Source organism: Scyliorhinus canicula, chromosome 5, assembly GCF_902713615.1.
Source record: "Scyliorhinus canicula chromosome 5, sScyCan1.1, whole genome shotgun sequence".
In the NCBI taxonomy this organism is placed as follows: domain Eukaryota; kingdom Metazoa; phylum Chordata; class Chondrichthyes; order Carcharhiniformes; family Scyliorhinidae; genus Scyliorhinus; species Scyliorhinus canicula.
The window spans coordinates 9,293,062-9,317,414 of record NC_052150.1 but is presented as its reverse complement, the minus strand read 5'-3'; the positions used below and the strand labels follow the sequence as shown (position 1 = coordinate 9,317,414).

General features: G+C 50.9%; 1 protein-coding gene across 8 annotated transcripts in view; it reads right to left on the bottom strand.

Annotated features, from left to right (window-relative positions):
- The window catches only part of LOC119965756 (zinc finger CCHC domain-containing protein 2-like), a 97,033-nt gene that overhangs the window by 53,711 nt on the left and 18,969 nt on the right, over positions 1-24,353 (bottom strand). For 3 of the 8 annotated variants that reach the window (XM_038796548.1, XM_038796553.1, XM_038796549.1), the window contains exon 1: positions 5,961-6,763. In XM_038796548.1, the coding sequence (XP_038652476.1) occupies positions 5,961-6,578 (618 nt within the window). In that variant the 5' untranslated portion in view covers positions 6,579-6,763. Of the gene's footprint in view, positions 1-156; positions 258-3,304; positions 3,556-5,960; positions 6,764-13,209; positions 13,312-16,157; positions 16,258-17,066; positions 17,142-24,353 lie in introns of those variants that run through there. The other 5 variants (XM_038796550.1, XM_038796551.1, XM_038796552.1 and 2 more) reach the window with 4 other exon arrangements.

Here is a 24,353-nt window from a genome sequence, read left to right as displayed (position 1 = left end):
GATTGGTGAAACCCATTTTACATTTAGATATTTGTGGTTCAATGAGTAGAGATTTTCAGGTATTGGCTTCAAAGTACAAATATTAAAAAAGTGAAAGGGCAGCATTCCAGTGAGCAAGTATTGCAACATCACAGATGTACCCTTTCTGCCACTTGCCTTTTTGAGTGGATGTAAAAGGTCACAATGCACCATGTCAAGGACGGGCAAAGAAATTCTCGCTAGTATCTTGACCAATACTTATTCCTCAATCGACATCACTAAAACAGATGATTTATTTGTTTATTTCATTGCTTTTCAAATTGGCAGCCACATTTCCGACACTAGAATAGTGACTCAGCTTCAAAATGTACTTCATTGGCTATAAAGAGCTTTCGCAAGTTCTACAGTTGTGAAAGGAACTGAACAATAGGCTCGTTTTAATTAAATTCCTGAATTCAGAGTAGACTATATGTGATAAGCAACGTGCTACTGCTTTGCAACATCCTTCAAGTATTCAGAGGACAAGCTCCAAGAGAATTGCTCCACTAATTTATCAGCTGATGCTTAATAATGGCATCCATCCTGCTTTATTTAGTTTAATGCTCACAAGGTTCATGCAACCAATATATATGCAAACCATTTATGTGATAACAGGTTATGAAAGACAGCAAGTCTCATCATTAAGCCACGCAATTTGAAATGCAGCACATCCCTTTTATTTTGTTCTATTAATGGAGTTACACACACCATTTAGAATATGATAGAATAACAACATTTTATAAATCCAATAAAATCTAATCTTTATGAAGATTAAAGCTTCAGACAGTGTTATGATCACCATGTGAAACGAGAGCACTAAACTACAGTACAGATATTCAGAAAGGGAGCTTGTTATTTTCTATCCATTTGACTACTTTTCAGCTAAATATCAAGATGGACAAAGTCACCAATTCCACTCTGATCTGATTCAATATATTTTTGAGAAAGTCGACAAACTACCCTGCGTAATGTTTCATTCAACCAGCACCACAGAAGGGGGCCATTCAAACAATGACCTATCTACCTCTGCGTCAAGAAATATTCAAAGTCTCTGCTTCCGCAACCTTCTCAGAAAGAGTTCCAAAGACCCGCCACCCTGGGTGAATTTTTTTTTGTGCCTCATCTCTATCTTAAATGGGCGAATCCTTATTTTTTATTCTCCCACAAGAAATAACATCCTCCATGTCAAGACCCCTCCAAATCAAGTGACCTAATCCTCTTTTGAATGCCATAATTGAATCTGCCTCCACCACGCGCTCAGGCAGTGCAGGCCAGGGACCAAAGGCAGATCAACTGGACATCGACCTCATTACCATTTGCTGAACCTTGCTATGTGCTAAATTGCTGCGACACTTGACTAATGATGTCACTGTGCAACATTACGTTTAATAGCGAGATTTGAGAATGTAGAAAGCTACAGTACAAAGACAAATAATTCTTATTAATGAAGTCTGTATTACTGACAATCCAAGTCATTAACAATCAGACCTATTTGAGGCACTACATCATTCTTACACTTCTGAAAACTACGAGCAAAACTGGTTATTTGGATCACCACAGCCTCCATTTCTAAAAGTCAAAATTCTCGTAGCTTTTGTTTCAAGTAAATCACTATTTAATTGCACTTGTAGATTCAAGTTGCTGTTTCATAAAATCATAAAATTTACGGTGGAGGCCATTTGGCCCATCGAGTCTGCACCGGCTCTTGAAAAGTGCACCTTATTTAAGCCCACACCTCCACCCTATCCCTGTAATGCAGTTACCCCAGCTAAACATTTTGGACACTATGGGGCAATTTAACATGGCCAATCTACCTCACCTGCACATCACCAGACACGGGGAGGAAGCGCAAATTCCACACAGTCACCCGAGGCTGGAATTGAACTAGGATTCCCTGGAGCTGCGATGTAGCAGTGCTAACCACTGTGCCACCATGTCATCCCACACCCCCTTGACCCCTCGCTTCATCCACACCTTTCAATATTCTGTTCGGAGCGTGTATTTATTCCTCATTTTGCCTTCCAAAAACCACCTCGCACTGTTCTAGACTCAACTGCATTTGCCAGCTCTCACCTCACTAGCCTATGCATTTCTGAAGCCACGTAGGAATCCCACACACAACTTGTACACTCCAGGAATGGACAAACAAATGTACGGTGAACCTTAAGTCCCATATTTTGGTTGAAATACCAAGGATTCCTCGCCCAGAAATACGACAATGCTGTTTGTTTGGAATGTTATCTGAACGTGGAAGATAGTTTTTAAGATGAACCCCCTGGAGTGGCTGTGTGATCTACCTGGGGAAATTTCATTGCATAATTTACCTGAGAACGCAGCCAATTGCACTTTGTCACAATTGCTCATGTTAAGAAAAAGATTTAGTAACTTAGAAACTAGAGTTACCTCAATGAGCATTCGCATTTAAATATTCTGTCCTCACTAGTTTATTTTAAGTGCCTCAGTACAACCAGTAATAAATACTCTTAAATAGCTCACGTTCAGTGGAGTAAATATTTCCTAATCTCTGCCCAGACAGAATAAATGTTTTCCGAATATGTCCCATGGGATTAAAAGGCTTCAGTGAATTAGCCAAAACATACCCGAATTGAAGGCATAGTATAAACCATTGGAGTTCAGAGATTTGGAGTATCTGTGCCCAGAATCACAAAAGGATTAACAATTCCTGATGGGCAGAGGTTATTGATTACACGGCACCAAAAGCTGCGGTGTTCATTAGAGTGATCCAGTTGTATTTTGCTCCCAACTGCCATTGCTGCAAAAGGAACATAGTGGGCTGTGTGGCACAACAGTTGAATATCCCGCCACCCCTCACTCTACAACTTCATATATGAAAAAGTAGAAACTTCAGCCATGTCCTGGAATTTCCTGGTAACCGAGGAACTTGTACATCAACAAACATTCAGTACCTTCAGAGAAGGGAGTCGGGTTTGCGCGGAGATAAACATCATGACAAAAAAAGGAATCGTCTATAACAAAAACCATCCTGCTTTTAAGGACAACTTGAGTTTTGCAGTCGCGAATGGGCATATTGTATTGGGGCATATTCCCCCTAAAGTAAAAGCAGATCAAAAATTGAGGTACAAGAGGTGGGATTTTAAAAGAAGGTGCAACAATTGTAGTTCTGCTGATAAACACCCCACCTGAAAAGGGTTGCATTGATATAGAGCCTTTCACAACCACAGTATATATCAAAGCTCTTTATAGGAAGAATTTCTGAAATGTAGTCACTGTGCTAACGGCTGAGCAAATATGATAACCAGATCACCTGTCTCCCTGCTGATTTCGGAATATTGGCCAGGTCACTGGAGATGGCTGCCCTGCTCGTGAACACCCAGCTGAGCGGGATAGGCTGTTTAATACCTCCAACAAAAGGAGGGCACCTGCGACAGTGGAGCACTCCCATACTTATGAACTGTGGCCTCAACCTCAATCCACAACTCCAAGAGCGAACCATTAAACTGAGGGAAGAATAATAATCCTTATTAGCGTCCCAAGTAGACTGACATTAACACCGTGATGAAGTTACTGTGAAAATCCCCTAGTCGCCACATTCCGGCGCCGTTTCGGGTATGCAGAGGGAGAAAACCCACGCAGACACGGGGAGAACGTGCAGACACCGCACAGACAGTGACCCAAACCAGGAATCGAACCTGGGACCCGGGAGCTGTGAAGAATCAATGCCAACCACTGTGCCACGGCGCTGCCAACAGAGCCACTGCTGATACTAGTGGTTAGAAGACAGCTGGCACAGAAACCCAACCTGGAATAAACATTAAAACTATGCAAGGAGTTTTAACAGTTAAAGCTGAACCGTGGCACCTTGCGTCAGCCAACACCGTCAAAAATCAGCAGCCCTATCTCTGAAATAACACTTTCTCCTGAAATGACCGCGTAATTGCGGTGAACCTTTCAGTCTGAGCCCCAGTGGGAGGGAAGAGGGGACTGGCCCTGTGGTGGAGAGTGGTGAGCAGACCCATTCGCAGCCAGCCTGGTGCTGCAGGCCTAGCAGCCTCCCTCCCCCACCAACTGACACACGCCCCGCGCCGCCGCACCCCATTGGCTGCTTTCAAGCGCCAACGGCCCATTCAAAAATAAAGGGCCAAATACCACAACACCCCGCGCGGCGCGCAGGCGCACTCCGGCCCCCCGCTGTTCGCCCCCCCCCCCCCCCTCCTTGCGGCCGGAGGGGCGAATGGCAAGAACATATATTTAAAAATGCATTTGTTAAAACATAGAAAATCACCCGTCCAGAGAGCAGTTAGAAATCCAATGACAGGGGCACAGACCCCATCAATAACAACTGTGGAGGGGGCTTTAAATTGGCAGAGTAGACGCGCTGGGCAACAACGGCAGCGGGTTCGCCACTCCCCCCCCCCCCCCCCCCCAACCAATCCAACAGCTCCCCATTAGCTCCTCACTCCCCATCACTAAATCCCCCCATTCCCCCCTCCCACTCCCCATTCCTCCCCCACTCCCCCCTCCCCTCACACTCCCCATCCCCCTCCCCTCACTCCCCATCCCCTCACACTGCCCATCCCCTCACACTCCCCATTCCCCCCTCCCCTCGCCATCCCCATTGCCCCCCCATCCCGCCATTCCCTCTCTCCCCCATTCCCTCTCCCCCTCACACTCCCCCCTCCCCATTCCCCCCTTCCCACTCCCCATTCCCCCCCACTCCCCCCTCATTCCCCATACCCCCCTCCCCTCACACCCCCATTCCCCCCTCACACCCCCCCTCCCTCCCCATTCCCCCCTCACACCCCCCTCCCTCCCCATTCCCCCCTCACACCCCCCTCCCTCCCCATTCCCCTCTCACACTCCACCCCACTCCCCCCTCACATCTCACATTCCCCCCCCCTCCACCCCTCCATTCCCCCCCCACTCCCATCCCTCCATTCCTCCCCTCTCCATTCTCTCCCCCCCCCTCTCCATTCTCTCCCCCCCTCTCCATTCTCTCCCCCCCCTCTCCATTCTCTCCCCCCCCCCTCTCCATTCTCTCCCCCCCCCCCTCCTCCATTCTCTCCCCCCTCTCCATTCTACCCCCCCCCTCTCCATTCTCCCCCCCCCTCTCCATTCTCCCCCCCCCTCTCCATTCTCCCCCCCCTCTCCATTCTCCCCCCCCCTCTCCATTCTCCCCCCCTCTCCATTCTCCCCCCCTCTCCATCTCCCCCCCCCCTCTCTCCATTCTCCCCCCCCCCTCTCCATTCTCCCCCCTCCCCCCCCCCTCTCCATTCTCCCCCCCCCTCTCCATTCTCCCCCCCCTCTCCATTCTCCCCCCCCTCTCCATTCTCCCCCCCCCTCTCCATTCTCCCCCCCCTCTCCATTCTCCCCCCCTCTCCATTCTCCCCCCCCTCTCCATTCTCCCCCCCCTCTCCATTCTCCCCCCCCCTCTCCATTCTCCCCCCCTCTCCATTCTCCCCCCCTCTCCATTCTCCCCCCCTCTCCATTCTCCCCCCTCCCCATCCCTCCATTCTCCCCCCCTCTCCATTCTCCCCCCCTCTCCATTCTCCCCCCCCTCTCCATTCTCCCCCCCCCCCTCTATTCTCCCCCCCTCTCCATTCTCCCCCCACTCCCCATCTCACACTCCCCCCACTCCCCATCTCACACTCCCCCCCCCCATCACTCCCCACCCCCCCCCCACTCCCATCTCACACTCCCCCCCATCACTCCCCATTCCCCCCCCTCCCTATTCTCCCCACTCCCCTCCCCCATTCCTCTTTCTTCCCATTCCTCTTCTCCCCCCCATTCCTCTTTTCCTCTTTCCCTCCCCCCCATTCCTCTTTCCCTCCCCCCCATTCCTCTTTCCCTCCCCCCCATTCCTCTTTCCCTCCCCCCCATTCCTCTTTCCCTCCCCCCCATTCCTCTTTCCTCCCCCCCCCCCCCCCCACCCCCCATTCCTCTTTCCCCCCCCCCCCCCTCACCTTGCAGACGGCCGTCTGGAAGTTGCGGCCGGCGCCGGGCGGCCGCTGCAGGTCGGCGAGCTGCTGGCGGAGACTCTCCTTGTGGTGGAAGGAGAAGGCCGGGTGGTTGGAGGCCATGGTGAGCAGCAGCAGGAACTCCTGGACGCCGCGCTCGGTCAGCGGCAGGCCGCAGGTGCGCACGGCCGAGTCGAGGCGGGCGAGGGCTCGGGCCAGCACGGCAGCCGCCTCGCGGTTCTCGGAGCCCAGCAGGGCCAGCGACACCACCAGGCGGCTGCGGGTCACCTCGTCGGCCGGCTCGCCCAGGGCGGCCAGCTCCTGCACGCTGTTGGCGCGGATCTCCGAGTCCCGCAGCGAGTGGTAGTCCTTGCGGGCCAGGTCCTCCAGGCAGCTGCCCAGGAAGCGCAGCTCCAGCGGGTGGCACAGGTCGAGCAGGCCGCAGCAGAACTCCAGGCGCTGGGCCGAGGTCAGGGCCGAGCCGAACCACTCATACACCCCCTCCTTCCAGGGCTGGCAGGGCGGCGGCGGCGGCATGGCGGGGGCGGCCTCCCCCTCCTCTTCCTCCTCCTCCTCCTCCTCGGGCTCGGGCAGCTTCATCAACACCTTCATCTTCATCGGCATCAAGTCAATGCAAACCCCCCCCCCCAACCAGCAGAGAAAAGACAAAACAAATGGTTAATCAACCGTCCCGCATCACTGCCGCACACTCCGGGCTCCGCTCGCTGATTATTCTCTCACCCCCCACCTCAGCCTCACTAATGTCCAACTCCGAAATGGCAGCGGAGAGCTGACTGCATTCAGATTCTCCGCCCCGCCCACCGCGATCCCCGCCCCGCCCACCGCGATCCCCGCCCCGCCCACCGCGATCCCCGCCCCGCCCACCGCGATCCCCGCCCGCCAGAGTCCCGCCCACCGCGATCCCCGCCCCGCCCCCCGCGATCCCCGCCCCGCCCCCCGCGATCCCCGCCCCGCCCACCGCGATCCCCGCCCGCCAGAGTCCCGCCCACCGCGATCCCCGCCCCGCCCACCGCGATCCCCACCCGCCAGAGTCCCGCCCACCGCGATCCCCGCACGCCAGTCCCGCCCACCGTGATCCCCGCCTACCGTGATCCCCGCCCCGCCCACCGCAATCCCCACCTGCCAGAGTCCCGCCCACCGTGATCCCCGCCCGCCAGTCCCGCCCACCGCGATCCCCGCCCCGCCCACCGCGATCCCCGCCCCGCCCACCGCGATCCCCGCCCCGCCCACCGCGATCCCCGCCCCGCCCACCGCGATCCCCGCCCCACCCACCGCGATCCCCGCCCCGCCCGCCAGAGTCCCGCCCACCGCGATCCCCGCCCGCCAGTTCCGCCCACCGCGATCCCCGCCCACCGCGATCCCCGCCCACCGTGATCCCCGCCCGCCAGAGTCCCGCCCACCGCGATCCCCGCCCCACCCACCGCGATCCCCGCCCACCGCGATCCCCGCCCACCGCGATCCCCGCCCGCCAGAGTCCCGCCCACCGCGATCCCCGCCCGCCAGAGTCCCGCCCACCGCGATCCCCACCCGCCAGTCCCGCCCACCGCGATCCCCACCCGCCAGTCCCGCCCACCGCGATCCCCGCCCGTCAGAGTCCCGCCCACCGCGATCCCTGCCCGTCAGAGTCCCGCCCACCTCGATCCCCGCCCGCCAGAGTCCCGCCCACCGCGATCCCCGCCCGCCAGGCCCGCCCACCGCGATCCCCGCCCACCGCGATCCCCGCCCCGCCCACCGCGATCCCCGCCCGCCAGAGTCCCGCCCACCGCGATCCCCGCCCACCGCGATCCCCGCCCACCGCGATCCCCGCCCGCCAGAGTCCCGCCCACCACGATCCCCGCCCGCCAGAGTCCCGCCCACCGCAATCCCCACCCGCCAGTCTCGCCCACCGCGATCCCCACCCGCCAGTCCCGCCCACCGCGATCCCCGCCCGTCAGAGTCCCGCCCACCACGATCCCCGCCCGCCAGAGTCCCGCCCACCGTGATCCTCGCCCGCCAGAGTCCCGCCCACCGCGATCCCCACCCGCCAGAGTCCCGCCCACCGCGATCCCCACCCGCCAGAGTCCCGCCCACCGTGATCCCCACCCGCCAGAGTCCCGCCCACCGCGATCCCCGCCCGCCAGAGTCCCGCCCACCGCGATCCTCGCCCGCCAGAGTCCCACCCACCGCGATCCTCGCCCGCCAGAGTCCCGCCCCACCGCGATCCCACCTGTCGCCCACCGCGATCCTCGCCCACCAGAGTCCCGCCCACCGCGATCCTCGCCCGCCAGAGTCCCGCCCACCGCGATCCTCGCCCACCAGAGTCCCGCCCACCGCGATCCTCGCCCGCCCACCGCGATCCTCGCACCTCTCCGCCCACCGCGATCCTCGCCCACCAGAGTCCCGCCCACCGCGATCCCACCTCTCGCCCACCGTAATCCCCGCTCGTCGCCCGCCCACCACAATCCCAATCCATCTCCCGCCCACCGCAATCCCCACCTGTCAATTTCCTTCGCCCCAAATTCCCGCCTGTTAATCTCCTGCCCCCCCCCCAATCCTTGCCTGTCAGCTTCCTGACCCCAGCCTCACCTGTCAGTGTCCCACTCCCCCAACCCACACCTTTCACTCTCATACCCCCAATCCCCGTCTATCAGTCTCACATTCGCCAATCCCTGACTGTCAGTCTCCCACTCCTGTCCCTGTCCCCACCTGTCAGTCTCCCATACCCCATCCCTGCCCTCCCCGTAAATCACACCTCCACAACCCCACTGCCCACTGTACAATCACCGCCATGAACCCTTCCCCACATGTCAGTGACCTGACTCAAATCCTGCCTCTGTCTGCCAATCACTTGTCCCCAATCCCCATCCCACCTGTCAGTCACCCCACTCCACACCCTGCTTTGCATGTTGGTCACCAACCCACACCCTTGCCTGTCACTCGCCTGCCTGAACTTTGCTGTCAATCATATTTGCCAAATCCCATTCGCCCTGACGCCTCCTCCGCCCCCCGCCAGCAAACGCTTAGCTCGCCCTGCCCTATCTTGCTCCCACTAACTTTGTCTAGGGAGAATTCGAAAAGGGCTGGGGAGGAGTCTTTCACCCATTGGTGTTGGAATTATGGAATTCACTGCCTGAAAACAGTGGGAATGGCCGGAACCCTCATCAGATTCAAAAAAGTACTTGGGTGTGCACTTGAGTTTAACAACAGGACTAGGGACCAAGAGATCGAAAGTGGGATTTAGCTCTTTTCCCAGCCTGCACAAGCACAATGGCTCTTAATTCTTTCTATGCATCCTCGTTTTTACATCTGCCTTCAATAAAAATACCTCCCATCAAAAATTCAGCGGGAATAAAGGGGAAAGTTAACTTTGCTATTGGAACTGGGGTCATTCAAGGAGTGCTGTCAGGAAGGATCTCTTCACGCAAGGAGAAAATAGTTAAACTATAATCCAATAGTGTGGCGAAGAGTGCCAACATGGAATTACATAGAAGTTCTTCTCTTTATGTACCAATCTCATGGTCTAAGGGTTGCTAATCATGGTTAATGTCACACTATCGCTATGATGCATGGTCAGCCCCAAGAACTACAAAAGCCAATATGGGAATGGAACCCATTATTGGTGTTCTGCCAACCCCCTTACACAGTGACCAACCCCTTACACAAAAGCAACAACACTCCCCAAAGAGGAAAATTCAGAGGTAACTCTTCTCTCCAGGGGAGGAGGTGGAGTAGTGGTATTGTCACTGGACTAGTAAACCAGAGACCCAGAATAAAGCTCTGGGGACACAGGTTCAAATCCCGCCACTGCAGAAGGTAAAATTTGAATTCAATAAAAAAATAATCTGGAATTACAAGTCTAACGGTGATATTTTGTCGTAAAAAAACCCATCTGGTTCACTAATGTCCTTTATAACAATCTTTATTTTCACAAGTAGGCTTACATTAACACTGCAACAAAGCCACTGTGAAAATCCCTGAGTCACTATATTCCGGAGCCTGTTCGGGTACAGAGGGAGAATACAGAATATCCAAATTACCTAATAGCATGCCTTTTGGGATTTGTGGGAGGAAACTGGAGGAAACCCACGCAGACACGGGGAGAACGTGCAGGCTCCGGACAGACAGTGACCCAAGCCGGGAATCAAATCTGGGATCTTGGTGCTGTGAAGCCATAATGCTAACCACTATGCGACCGTGCATGGACGGAAATCTGCCATCCTCACCTGATCTGCCCTACATGTGACTCCAGATCCACATCAATATGGTTGACAGTTAACTTCCCCCTCAAGGGCAATTAGGGATGGGCAATAAATGCTGGCACAGCCTGAGCCCACGTCCAATGAACGAATAAAAGAAAAATTATGGAAGAGGCCTACTTTGTCAAGTGCATGCCACTTGTATGCAGGTAAACGTTCAAATTTCTCGCTGGCGGCAGCTTAAGTTTGAGGGTGAACTTGAGTGGCCTGGGCTCTTAATGAGCACATATGACAAGCTAATGCAAGCACAAGAGTTTCCTAACATTGTGCGTTGAGAGGCCCGACCTGAATTTAAAGTCCCGAGAACATAATTACAAAAGTTCACCCTGTAGTCGGGAAACTGGGGCGCGATTCTCCCGAGTCACGAAGATTCGGGAAGCTGGCGTCAAAAACGGGCGGGTTTGACGCCAGCGTCCGCCCCCCCCGACCGGGAACCGATTCTGCTCCCCGGTCGGGGCTAGCATCGCGCGGCCGTGAACTCCGGCATCGCGGGCTTAACAAATTTCGTTAAGCCCGCTAACCAGAGTTAGCGACGGCTGACGCGTCAGATGACGTCAGCCGCGCATGCGCGGATTGGACGACTCCAACCCGCGTATGCGCAGATGACGTCATCACGCATATGCGTGAAACCCGCGCATGCGCGGGCCGGTATGCCCCTCAGCCGCCCCGCGAATGGATACAGCGGGGCGGCGGAGGGAGAAAGAGTGCGCGGGGTAAGTACCCGCTGCCCGTGATCAGTGCCCACCGATCGCGGGCCCATGGCACCCTTGGCACGGCCATGGTACTGCCGTGCCAATCGGTGCCATGGTCCCCCAGATCGGGACTTTACGGCCGTTTTTACGAACGGTCAGACCAGGTGTGTTTTACGTTCATAAAAACGGCCGTAAAGGCCTTGGAAATCGGCCCATCGGCCAGGGGTGAATAGCTGCTCACAGTAAAAAAACGGCGGGCAGCGATTCGTGTCGGGAGGCGGGCGTGGGGGGGGAGAATAGCGGGAGGGCGTCGGACCAGCGTGTCCGTAAAAATTTACGCCGCCCGCTATTCTCCGCCCCTGATGTTTGGCCTCAGGTCAAATTAAGTTTCTCCACCAGCCAAGCTTCCCACTGTGAGCAGGTCAAGGAGATCCCGCCCAACTGTCAGTGTCTATCTCGGAGTTACCGTCCTTTCCTAATTACAACTCCCTCCATCAAATCACCCAGCAATTTCCTTTGTGTAATTAAATCAGCCACAATAGTGTTCAATTCTGATCGCCACACTACCAGAAGGATGTGGAGGCTTTAGAGAGGTTGCAGAAGAGATTTACCAGGATGTTGCCTGGTATGGAGGACATTAGCTATGAGGAGAGGTTGAATAAACTCGGTTTGTTCTCACTGGAACGACGGAGGTTGAGGGGACGACCTGATAGAGGTCTACAAAATTATGAGGGGTATAGACAGAGTAGATAGTCAGACTTTTTACCAGGGTAGAGGGGTCAATTACTAGGGGGGATAGGTTTAAGGTGCGAGGGACAAGGTTTAGAGGAGATGTACGAGGCAAGTTTTTTACACAGAGGGTAGTGGGTGCCTGGAATTCGCTGCCGGAGGAGGTGTTGGAAGCAGGGACGATAGTGACATTTAAGGGGCATCTTGACAAATACATGAATAGGATGGGAATAGAGGGATACGGACCCCGGAAGTGCAGAAGATTTTAGTTTAGACGGGCAGCATGGTCGGCGTAGGCTTGGAGGGCCAAAGGGCCTGTTCCTATGCTGTACTTTTCTTTGTTCTTGTTCTAATAGCATTCAAAGAATCTGTACACAGCGCTCTAGCTGGATGCAAAGGTTTACCCTCAGCTCTTGGCTTTTATTTATACTGTTGTATTTGATTTTAAACAATCAAGCCAGTTAAAGTACTGCTTGTGAATATTAAATTCCAAATTCCTGCACATTACATCACCAACCTTCATTTAGTCCCAAGATTTTGTTGAAACAAAAGTGACATTAAATTCTGTCTGCTAATGTGACGGTCAGGGTAGCTGTGGTTGATTTACACCTGCAGGTTTATCTTTGAATACAATAGGGTGGGGAAAGAGAGCCCTCCTATTTACCTTCAGCATGTGAAGTGGTGGAGGGATGCATATGGGTTATTTTCAATAGATTGGGTGGGGAAGAGTATCTACACTTTACCTTTAATACAGAAAGGTGAAGAAACATATCATAGCCGAAATGGTGAAAGGGAGGAGTTAATTCTTTATTGTAACCTTTTACTCTTGGTTGCTTTTTGGAGGCTGGGAATGTCAGTTTCAGTTTCATTTCCAGTGAAATGAAAAGCTGAGCCAGGGACAAGCAGCAGATCAGAGTTCAGCAAAGACAAAAACAGACTTTTGTGTGACATTACAGTGGTGGGAATTTTAACTCCCAGGATGGGGGGAGGGCAAATTCTGAAAACCGGTCCAACCCACCAAGAGGACGCCAAACGGGATAGAGAGGGTTCAGTAATTTTAGCAAGACAGTGTGGCCGCCTGCCTCCGATTTGAATAGACTTCTACATTTCACATTTGGTGGGAGGTATATCTTCACACTGGGCATACCCAACAGCTGAACTGACGTGACAATGATCAGATCCATCAACTGAGGGCTTTCCCACCACAATCTGAAGTAGCAGAAGCAGAAGGGCTCTACGCACCCCCCCCCCCCAACTCCCGTTCAAGCTAACCAGCCATGGTTGGCTTCTCTCTCTGCATTCGACCAACCAACAATATGTCCCCACCCCTCTCCCACGACCACTCCGTCCTCTCCAATTCCTGGTTGCGGCTCCCCCCCTCCAACTCCCCTGCTCCACCCTCATCAATTCCTAGTTGCAGATTTCCCCACGTTCCACCCTCAGCCACCCCCTCCCCCCATGATCTCTTCATCCTGTCCAATTCTTGGTTGCAGCCTCCCTTATCCATTCCCAGAGTTCAGCCTAAATACCCACTATTCCAATATTGTGACACATTGTGATAAAGCTCCAGTGGTTTACCTTGAGTACTCTAGGGAGAGGGCAAGCGATCCACCAAATCTCACTGCATTCCAATGTTGTGATACACTCAGGTGTGGTCCCTGTGGTTTATTCTTTCATACACTGGGGAGAGAACAAGAGAGCCACCAGATCTACTTGTCAAATCTCATTCGTCAATTTAACATTTGTGACAATCCCATTCTTTAAAAAAGCCCCGTGTCTTCAAATAAGTTTGTGATCAGACTATTTTTTGTTAAATCATGTATAAATTTCATTAACATTTTGGCAAAGTTGGCAGCTATGGAATTACAAATGTCATATTTCTTTTCAACATGAACTATTTTTATGTCTACCCCATTGAACTATTTTTTTTTTTAAATTTAGAGTACCCAATTAATTTTTTCCAATTAAGGGGCAATTTAGCGTGTTCAATCCACCTATCTTGCACATCTTTGGGTTGTGGGGGCGAAACCCACGCAAACACGGGGAGAATGTGCAAACTCCACACGGACAGTGACCCAGAGCCGGGATCGAACCTGGGACCTCAGCGCCGTGAGACTGCAGTGCTAACCCACTGAGCCACCGTGCTGCCCACCCATTGAACTATAACTTTTATATCAAGGGGCTCGGAAACTATTCCACTGGGTTGATCATGGGGCAGCAGGGTAGCATGGTGGTTAGCATAAATGCTTCACAGCTCCAGGGTCCCAGGTTAGATTCCCGGCTGGGTCACTGTCTGTGTGGAGTCTGCACGTCCTCCCCCTGTGTGCGTGGGTTTCCTCCGGGTGCTCCGGTTTCCTCCCACAGTCCAAAGATGTGCGGGTTAGGTGGATTGGCCATGCTAAATTGCCCGTAGTGTCCTAATAAATGTAAGGTTAAGGGGGGGGTTGTTGGGTTACGGGTATAGGGTGGATACGTGGGTTTGAGTAGGGTGATCATGGCTCGGCACAACATTGAGGGCCGAAGGGCCTGTTCTGTGCTGTACTGTTCTATGTTCTATGTTCTATGAATTTCAGAATTAACATTCCTTCTGTGGTAGCAGTTCTGCCTCCCCTTGCCCCCCTCCCCCCCCCCCCCCCCCCAACTTGGGATCGGCATTTCATTTTTAGAAAGTTAGTGTACCCAATTCATTTTTTCCAATTAAGGGGCAATTTAGCGTGTTCAATCCACCTACCCTGAACATCTTTGGGTTGTGGGGCAAAACCCACACAGACACGGGGAGAATGTGCAAACTCCACACGGACACTGCCCCGGGGCCAGGATCGAACCTGGGACCTCAGCGCCGCGAGGCAGCAATGCTAACCACTGCGCCACCGTGTTTTGGGATTAAAATTTTAATAAGCAGTTCACATCAAAGAGCTGCACTTTTAGCACACGATAACGTAAAACACTGTAGAATATATTCAGTGAGAATGCGGTCCCAGCCAAAGGACTTACTTGTGGCAAGCGCTGGTTCGTAACAGGGTTCCAACACTATAGACCCAATTCTCCAAACCACACTAACCAAAAGCAAGACCATACTTTGGAATTGCAGCCATGACAGAAATGCCTGGTGTGTTTGGACACTGTGGTGTAATTTCCAATTCATAGTTTTCCTGTTTCATGGGGATGAGTTTGATTGCATTCTATTGATTGAAACTGTTACCTTTCCTTTTCAAAGTAATTCAAGGAGAAATATTTAGTGTTAAACATTCTTAATTCATTACCTACAATCATCTAATTTCCATCCAAAATACCAACTGTAATGATACTGAAACCAATATTTTTGCCAATTAACCGCATTCTTTGCCTGACGATGTTTAATGTGTAAAGTGCATTATGGGCTCCACTGAGATAGAGATCGATATCCAATGCATGTTGACCAGATGACTAAGATTTGGCACAGTCACGAGTGAGCTGATCTGATAAAGTATTTAACATAAATTATATCCCATTCTTCTCCTACATCTGAGTTTAATTAAAATAGTATATATATTTAAATGTATTTTAAGTACTTTTTATTCATTATGTAACTTTGACTGGCAGCTTTCAATTGTATATTTAAATAATTGAAAAGTTAATTCCCTCTATCCAGTGGTTTAACTTCCCCCATTCCCTAAGCCATTTGGAGTGATAGATGCTGGGAAGGATACATGCTGTAACATGAGTGTCATAGAAAACAGCATCAGGATATAAAAATGTTACAGTTGTCTGTCCATGCTGTCCATACACCAAGTGGTCACGAAAGATGAGCTTGTTTGGTAATTTGGACATTCTGAATTCTTCCTCCTTGTACCCGAACAGGCGTGGGAATGTGGTGACTAGGAGATTTTCACAGTAACTTCATTGTCCAAAGATGTGCAGGTTAGGCGGATTGGCCATGCTAAATTGCCCTGAGTGTCCAAAATTGCCCTGATTGGTGGGTGGGGTGACTGGGTTATGGGGATAGGGGGAAGGTGTGGGCTTGGGTAGGGTATGTTTCCAAGAGCCGGTACAGACTCGATGGGCCAAATAGTCTCCTTCTGTACTGTAAATTCTATCTATTGCAGTGTTAATATAAGCCTACTTGTGACAATAAAGATTATTATTATATCATGGCATAACTAAGAGGCACAATGTAGTTAAGATCAACTGACACCCCAAAGAGAAGAAACCAAAGCACTGGTCCCTTTGCTCGTTGATAAGTTTGGATCTTTTAAAAAAGTTTGTGCACTTTGGGCCTTGGGTGACTGCTTTCAAAGCAGCATGTGCCTCTCTGATTTCCACCGTTTCAAATGAGGCCGACACACTTTGTGCTACAAGCACTAGTATCAATCCCAAATTCTCAATGACACCATTCCCCGGATTTGGTTAATGCCAAAGCCAGTCCAAACCAGTGGGCAGACATTCTGTTTTGCTTGCACTTCCACTCCCTCACAGAGTTCCGTGTGGCTGTTCAAGTTTACAAATTAGTCTAGTGCTGTTTGAGCCAACTGCATGTTGTCACTCACCTATGATCCCACCTTTATTGCTGGAGTTTTCACTTCACCATTAATGTTCCATGTTTTTCTGAGAAACATTCAGCAATAGGAATCACACAAGGAGAGGATGCTGTAAAAATACACACATGCCAATTGGCATTAAAGGTTGTCAAAGTAGTGTTATCCTGACAGAAAGACAGAATCTTGTCATTAACACAAAATGCGGCACAGTGGCACAATGGTTCGCACTGCTACCTCACTATGCCAGAGACCTAGGGTTCAATTCTGGCCTTGAGTCACTATCTGTGTGGAGTTTGCACTTTCTCCCCGTGTCTGCATGGGTTTCCTCCGGGTGCTCCGGTTTCCTCCCGCAGTCCAAATATGTGCAGGTTAGGTGGACTGACCATGCTAAATTACCCTTAAGTGTCCAAGGATGTGTAGGTTAGGTGGGGTTATGGGATTACAGGGATAGGGCGGGGGAGTGGGCCTAGGTAGGGTGCTCTTTCAGAGGGTCAGTGCAGACTCGATGGGCCTTCTTCTGCACTGTAGGCTTTCTATTCTATGTTTATAAAGTCCTTGTGTAATTTTAAAATGTAATAACCTTATGAGTAAATGTAAAGTTGCCACAGTCCCAGATGACCATAGTCTGCTTTCACCTTTGGGGGGGGGGGGGGGGGGGGGGGATGAATTGGTTTAACCTGAGGATCACCTCACCTCAGGCGAGGGGCAAGGTTGAGAAGACGGGGCCTTCATGAATAACCTGCGCTGGTACGGGAATTGAACCCACGCTGCTGGTCTCATTCTGCATCACAAACCAGCTGTCTAGCCCACTGTGCTAATACACACGATAGAAGCAAACTGTAAGCAGTATATGAAAGCACAATTCAACCGTTTTAACATAATACAATTAACATTTCTAGAATTCAACATAAGGGCCACCTTTTGCGATATATTTTTCAATCCGACTTTAACGTTTTCTTCTACCCTTGCCATTTTCATTCGGTTTCTGCATCGCTAGTACAAGACAAAAATGTTATGAACTATGCCTTTGTATGCTACCTACAATTTATCTCTATTATATATCCACCCAAAGTTATTGAAGTTTAAAGTTTCACAAGGTCTACGGGCGAAGTGCCGGGAAGTGGGATTGGAATAGATAGGTGCTTGATGGCCGGCACGGACATGATGGGCCAAAGGGCCTCTTTCTGTGCTGTGAAACTCTATGACTTTATAAGCATTCTTTCTAAGCTATAGGGTAAATTCTGTATTCCCAGTATTGCGTTGTGCTAGAAAGGAGTGCGGGTTGGAGAGAGGGAGCTGCAGGCAGATCCCTGACCCAGTGATTCCGATCAGTCCAGCTCAATGTTGGGAGCCCGGACTGGGTGAACCTTCCAGCCACTTTGAGGAACTTGAGTCGATATAATCCAATCAAATTCTGCTATATGTTACGTTGGCCTGTTTCCTGAGTTTACCTCATTTAGATCATAGCCCCGATTCAGAAATCAGCAGCAACGTCTGGACTAGGGCAGTTGTGTAAAAGTCACCTCCAAAGGCTTGGCTGTCGTATAATAAGAGGGCATTTGTAATCAGGTTCCAAGTAATGAAACAATAGAAGGACCCATATGCAGAATTGGCAAAATGCACTTTCTTTCAAAAGCCTGTCAACCAGATCGACATGAGGTACACTCTGAATGAGGAGGGTTTTTTTCTAATGTTTGCATGCAACTTTATTTGGTATCAGGGAAGAGAAGTCTACAGGCCGTGCTCGCAATTCTTGGGAGTGGGTCGCCAGTAAACATAAACAAAGTTGGCTCTATTTTTATCTGGAGAAACACAAGGGTTAAAAGTGCAGAGTTGATTCTCCATATTTCACTTCGACAAACCAGAACATCTACCCTAACAGCAGCTGCAGGGTCACATTTCTGTAGATCTGCAGTATTACTGAGACAGGGGGCGGGATTCTCTCAGCCCGGGGCCAGGCCGGAGAATCCCTGCGACCAGTGTGAATCGCGACACGCCGCCCCGACGCCGGGGCACGATTCTCCGCATAGCGGAGAATCAGATGGTTGGCACAGCGCCAGTCGGGGGCCGCTCTACAGGCCCCAACCTGCCGATTCTCGCCCGGGATGGGCCGAGCGGCCGTCATAAAAATCCCAAGCCCCGCCGGCGCCGTTCACACCTGCTCTCAGCTGGCAGGACCTCGGCGCTGAAGGGTCCGGGGGCGGCCTGTGGGGAGGGGAGGGGGGGTCCGAACCCGGGGGCCTCCGATGTGGTCTGGCCCGCGATCGAGGCCCACCGATCGGCGGGCCGGCCTCTCTGGCTGGGGGCCTCCTTTCTTCCGCGCCGGTCCCTGTAGCCCTGCGCCATTTGGCGTCGGGGCCGGCACGTTGAAGGGAGCCACTGCGCATGTGCACGTTGGCGCCGATGCCACTGCGCATGCGCGGATCCCAGTTCACGACAGAATCTGCAGCTGGAGCGGCTTGAACCACTTTAGTGCCATGCTGGCCCCCTGTAGGGGCCAGAATTGCTGATGCCTTTTGAACCAGGATTTTTATAAACATTACTGCAGCAGATATATACACATACTGAATTAGGCTTTTAACCATTACTGCACCAGATACATACAATACAATATATATCTGAAATTCCTACATTCACCATACTGAGACCAAAGTACCTCATTTTTTTTTTTATATAATTTTTATTGGAATGTTTTACAGAAAATATAAAACATAACGACAAACAATGAAATGCAACAAAATAACCCATAATAACTGTGACACCCCCAGACCGTATCGACGCATGTATCACATCCCCCCACCCCCCCAACCCTAATGAACAACAAAAGAACTTAAAAAATATTAAAATTAAATAAACAAACATAGTCATTGTCGGCCCCCCCCCTTTTCCCTCCCCTTTTCCCTCCCCTTTTCCCTCCCCGGGTTGCTGCTGCTGCTGTCCCCGTACCCTATCGTTGAGCCAGAAAGTCGAGAAAAGGCTGCCACCGCCTAAAGAACCCCTGTACTGACCCTCTCAGGGCGAATTTGACCTTCTCTAGCTTAATGAAACCCGCCATGTCATTGATCCAGGTCTCCACGCTTGGGGGCCTCGCATCCTTCCATTGTAGCAAGATCCTTCGCCGGGCTACTAGGGACGCAAAGGCCAGCACACCGGCCTCTTTCGCCTCCTGCACTCCCGGCTCCACCCCAACCCCAAAAATCGCGAGTCCCCATCCTGGCTTGACCCTGGATCCCACCACCCTCGACACCGTCCTCGCCACCCCCTTCCAGAACTCCTCCAGTGCCCCAAAGTACCTCATTGACTTGCTGAAGTGCATCCTGTAAATTGTACGTACGTCCACCACAATTTGTTCAAGGTGGATGGGGAGGATATTGAGTCTAGTAGCAGGGGAGCTGATCAAGAAAACGGCTCTGTCAAAATGGTGTCCAACGTTGAGCATTGATTCAGCTGTACTTCCCTAAGCAAATGATGTGTATTACATCCCATTTCTGACAAACCCCAGAGACGATGTGAAAGCTTTGGAGGTGAGTCCCCCTCTCCCTATCTGCTCTTCGCTTGTAGTCATGGTACTAATACTAGATTTTGGTTCGGTTTTTGGTTATTGGTGACCTTGTTGAAAGTGAAGGATTCGGCAATAGAAAGTCAGAAGTTGAAGTACCTTTGCAGACTTTCCCCATCTTAAAAAAGGTTATTAAAGTGCATGTTGTTGTTTTATTGATGGCAATGATTAAACACCCTGGTGTCTTAACATCCTGCTAGAATAGAGCTTTTATGACATGTGCATATTTAGATTATAAACACAATCTTGACTAATCTGTTCAAGTGTGTCAAGTTTAAAATGGAGCATAAATTGGGAAAGAAAATGACAGGCTGTGAACATTTCCTGAAGAGGTACATGAACCTCCTGCTGGAGGAAGAGACTTAAAATAAGAAGTCATATTTGGCTCGAAAGAGAGCTCACTTCACGGTCAAATAAAATTAATGACAAGCATAATAATTACTAATCAAGTGAACGTGATATTTGAAGCAACTTTCAGAAGAATTATGACAAGAACTGTAAAGTGGTGTTCCAGAGGCAAACGGTATTCATTTAATTGCCAAAAAAAACCAATGTTTACATCAGGGCTAGTGCCTGAGTTTGGCAAAGCGAAGACTTGACAAGACCCAACTGCTAAACACCATAGAGTGATTCATCCGTCACAATCTCCAGTTCTCTGTTGTGAAGCATTTGATTTTCCATTCAATGTACAAAAATAGTATGGCCCCCAAATCATACTTAATGCATGTACCTTCATAAAAGAGTTTTCTTAGTAATGCACTAGGACATTAATAATAATAATCACTTATTGTCACGAGTAGACTTCAATGAAGTTACTGTGAAAAGCCCCTAGTCGCCACATTCCGGCGCCTGTTCGGGGAGGCCGGTACGGGAATTGAACCCGCACTGCTGGCCTTGTTCTGCATCGCACGCCCATGTGCCCACCGTGCTAAACCAGCCCCTCTTTGATTACGTGCAGTAATGCAAACCTAGGAAGCCACTGCAAACAGCTGCTATTAGAATATTGATTAATTGGTTGTTAAGCAATATAAATATAAGTTAGTTTGCATAGAAAGCTGTATCGCATTGATAATAATATAGGTAAGGAAAATATCTAAAACCAAGACAGAGGCTGACTCCCAGCAGGCAGTTATTCATGGGATGCAACAAAGGTGTGATTGTTGGCTCATGGGGATAGCCCCAAGGGACAAACTTAATTTGCCAAGCTTGGCTGAAAATCATAAACAAAGTAAATAATGTGTTCAGAATTATGCATCTGAGCTAAAGCAAAGAAGAATGTTTGACCTCATAAAATCTACCACTGCACGCACATTCTACGGTAGATCAATGATGGTTATACAGGTATATTAGCTTAATTAGCTTTTTAGTTACCGGCAGTAGAAGAACTATTGCGGTTAGTGTAAGAATTAAAACTACTTTAGTTGCAGCAGATCAACACTGTTACAGTCCGCAGAGAAAGCCTTTGACCAGGGTGGAGTGGGAGTACCTCTGGGAAGCGCTGGGGAGGTTCGGGTTTGGTGAGGGCTTTATTGGCTGGGTGAAATTGCTGTACCAGGCGCCTGTAGCAAGTGTATGTACAAACAGGCTGAGGTGGAGGTACTTCGAGCTTCACTGGGGAACGAGGCAGGGGTGTCCCCTCTCCCCGTTACTATTTGCCCCAGCTATAGAACCACTAGCTATGGACGCTGAGAGCCTCGAGGAACTGGCGGGGACTGGTTCGGGGGGGGGGGGGGGGGGGGGGGTGGAACATCGGGTCTCGCTATACGCGGATGATTTGCTCCTGTACATTTCGGACCCTGTGGAGGGGATGTGGGAGGTTCTGCGGATCCTGAGGGATTTTGGTAGTTTTTCAGGGTACAAACTGAACATGGGAAAGAGCGAGTTGTTTGTGATCCAGGCCAAGGGGCAGGAGGAGTGACTGAAAGAGCTGCCGCTCAGGATGGTAGAGAAAAGTTTTCGTTACCTGGGTATACAGGTGGCCAGGAAATGGGATGCCCTGCACAGGCTCAACCTGACCTGGTTGGTGGAGCAAATGGAAGGGGACTTTAAAAGGTGGGACATGCTCCCGCTGTCACTGGCAGGGAGGGTGCAGTCCATGAAAATGACTGTCCTCCCCAGATTTTTGTTTGTCTTTCAGTGCCTCCCCATCTTCATCCCTAAGGCCTTTTTTAAGCGGGTGAGTAGGATCATTATGGGCTTTGTGTGGGCGAATAAGACCCCGCAAGTAAGGAGATCGCTGTTGGAGTGCAGTTGGGGGGGGGGGGGGGGGGGTTGGCGCTGCCGAACTTTCGCAACTACTACTGGGCGGCCAATATAGCTATGATCAGGAAGTGGGCGATGGGGGGGGGGGGGGTGGGGGGGGGAGCAGCTGGAGGCGGCGTCATGTAAAGGTACTAGTCTGGGAGCTTTGATAACAGCTCCTTTGCCGTTCTCACCGACCCGTTACTCCACAAGTCCGGTGGTGGTGGCGACACTGAGGATCTGGGGACAGTGGAGGAGTTACAAGAGGGTGGAGGGAGCGTCGGTCTGGACCCCGACATGCAACAACTACAGGTTTGTCCCGGGTAGGATGGATGATGGGTTCCAGAGCTGGCAGAGGGCATCAGAAGGATGGGAGATCTGTTCATAGACGGAAGCTTTCCCAGTTTGAAGGCACTCGAGGACAAATTTAATCCTGCTGCCAGGAAATACCTTTAAATATCTGCAAGTACGAGCCTTCCTGAAAAAACAGGTAGTGGCCTTTCGGACGCTGCCGCCACTGAGGATACAGGACAGGGTGGTCTCCGGCACCTGGGTGGGGGAGGGGAGGGTGTCGGATATCTACCAGGAATAACAGGAGGCGGAGGAAACCCCGGTGGAGAAGCTCAAGGGCAAGTGGGAGGAGGAGCTAGGTGAGGAGCTGGAGTTAGAAGCAGGTCTGTGGGCAGAGGTCCTGGGCAGGGTTAATTCCTCCTCATCATGTGCCAGGCTCAGTCTAATTCAATTTAAGGTGGTCCACCAGGCACACATGATGGCAGCGAGAATGAGCAAGTTTTTGGGGGTAGAAGACAGTTGTATGAGATGCAAAGGCAGCCCTGCAAACCATGCCCACATGTTTTGGGCATGCCCGGAGCTTATAGTGTTCTGGCAAGGGTTCGCGAGGGCAATGTCCAAGGTGCTTAACACACGGGTGGTGCCGAGTCCAGAGATAGCGATCTTTGGAGTGTCAGAAGACCCGGGAGTTCAGGGGGCGAAAGAGGCCAACGTCTTGACCTTTGCCTCCCCAGTAGCCCAGAGACGGATTTTATTAATGTGGAGGGACTCAAAGCCCCCGAGTGTGGAGACTTGGGTTACCAACATGGCTGGGTTTCTCAGCCTCGAGAAAATAAAGTTTGCCTTAAGAGGGTCTACGCTCGGGTTCTCTCGGAGGTGGCAGCCGTTCATCGACTTTCTCGGGGAAAATTAAAATGTCAGCAGCAGCAGCAATCCGTGGGGGAGGGGGGGAGTGCTTCATTGGGATGGTGTGGGTAGACAGGGTCGCGTGGGTTAATGTCTATTTAATTGTTATTGTATATTCTCTTTTTGCATTATGTTAATGTTCACTCTAGTTTGTTTTGTTATTATGGTTACTACTGTTTTATTATGAAAAATTCTGCAAAACCTTAATAAAAATACTTTTAAAAAAAACAATGTTACAGTCTTCTGCATTATGACGCACATAGGAAAAGACAATGCTTACACAAATAAAGATAAAGTAAATCATTGAAATTCCATTCGGACTCCTACGTTACACATGGCTGTTGTAGAGTGAGTATATTGCATGACCTGTACACACAAAGTCCTCACCAGTTTGGTTACACCCATGGCGTGTAAGAGCTGCTGAAGATCTTACAGTAAAACCGTTTAAGTTGTAATCCTTTCTCACCATTCCTACACAACCCAGCAACTTTACATGATGTCAAGAGCTGGCCGGGATGGCATCAAACTGCTCATCTTCGGTGGGAACATCGCCGACAATTGGAAAGGAATGGCGCGTATATTACCATACCGGCTCCTCTGGTACATCAAAGAAAGTACAAGCGTACACGCTGTTGAACCTGGCGGGCCCAGAGGCGGTCAAACAATCCGAATCCTTCGTCTTCCGAGGGGAGGAGACCAAGAGGACCTGAGATGCTATTAAAAAATTTTGAACAGATATGCGTGCCCGTATCACTAACCAAAAACTGGATGAATTGGTACAATCATATACCCCAACATTGAAAACTTTGGCAATAAAATGTTTTTTTGGTATTCTCACCAATGAACTTGTTAAGAGACTGTATAGTGTGTGAAATACACACAGCAATGCTGTGCACAAGCAGGTGCTCCATGAGAAAAACTTCACGTTAAAATCTGCCATTAACTTCTGCATGCGAAATGAGCAGTCCACAAGGAACACTCAGGAATGAAGGAGAGAAACTGAAGATTTCTCGTTACAGAACACAGCCTGCTCAAACTCCAGCTGCCAGCACCCACAAAGAACATGTGCATACCTTGTATTTAATAAGCATTGCAATAACTGTGGAAAAGGGAATCACTTTGCCGAGTGTTGCAGATTAAAGCCACAGCAATCGGCCATGACCAAAAGTCATGGTGCAGCGACTCCTCCAAAGGTTCGGAACATGAAC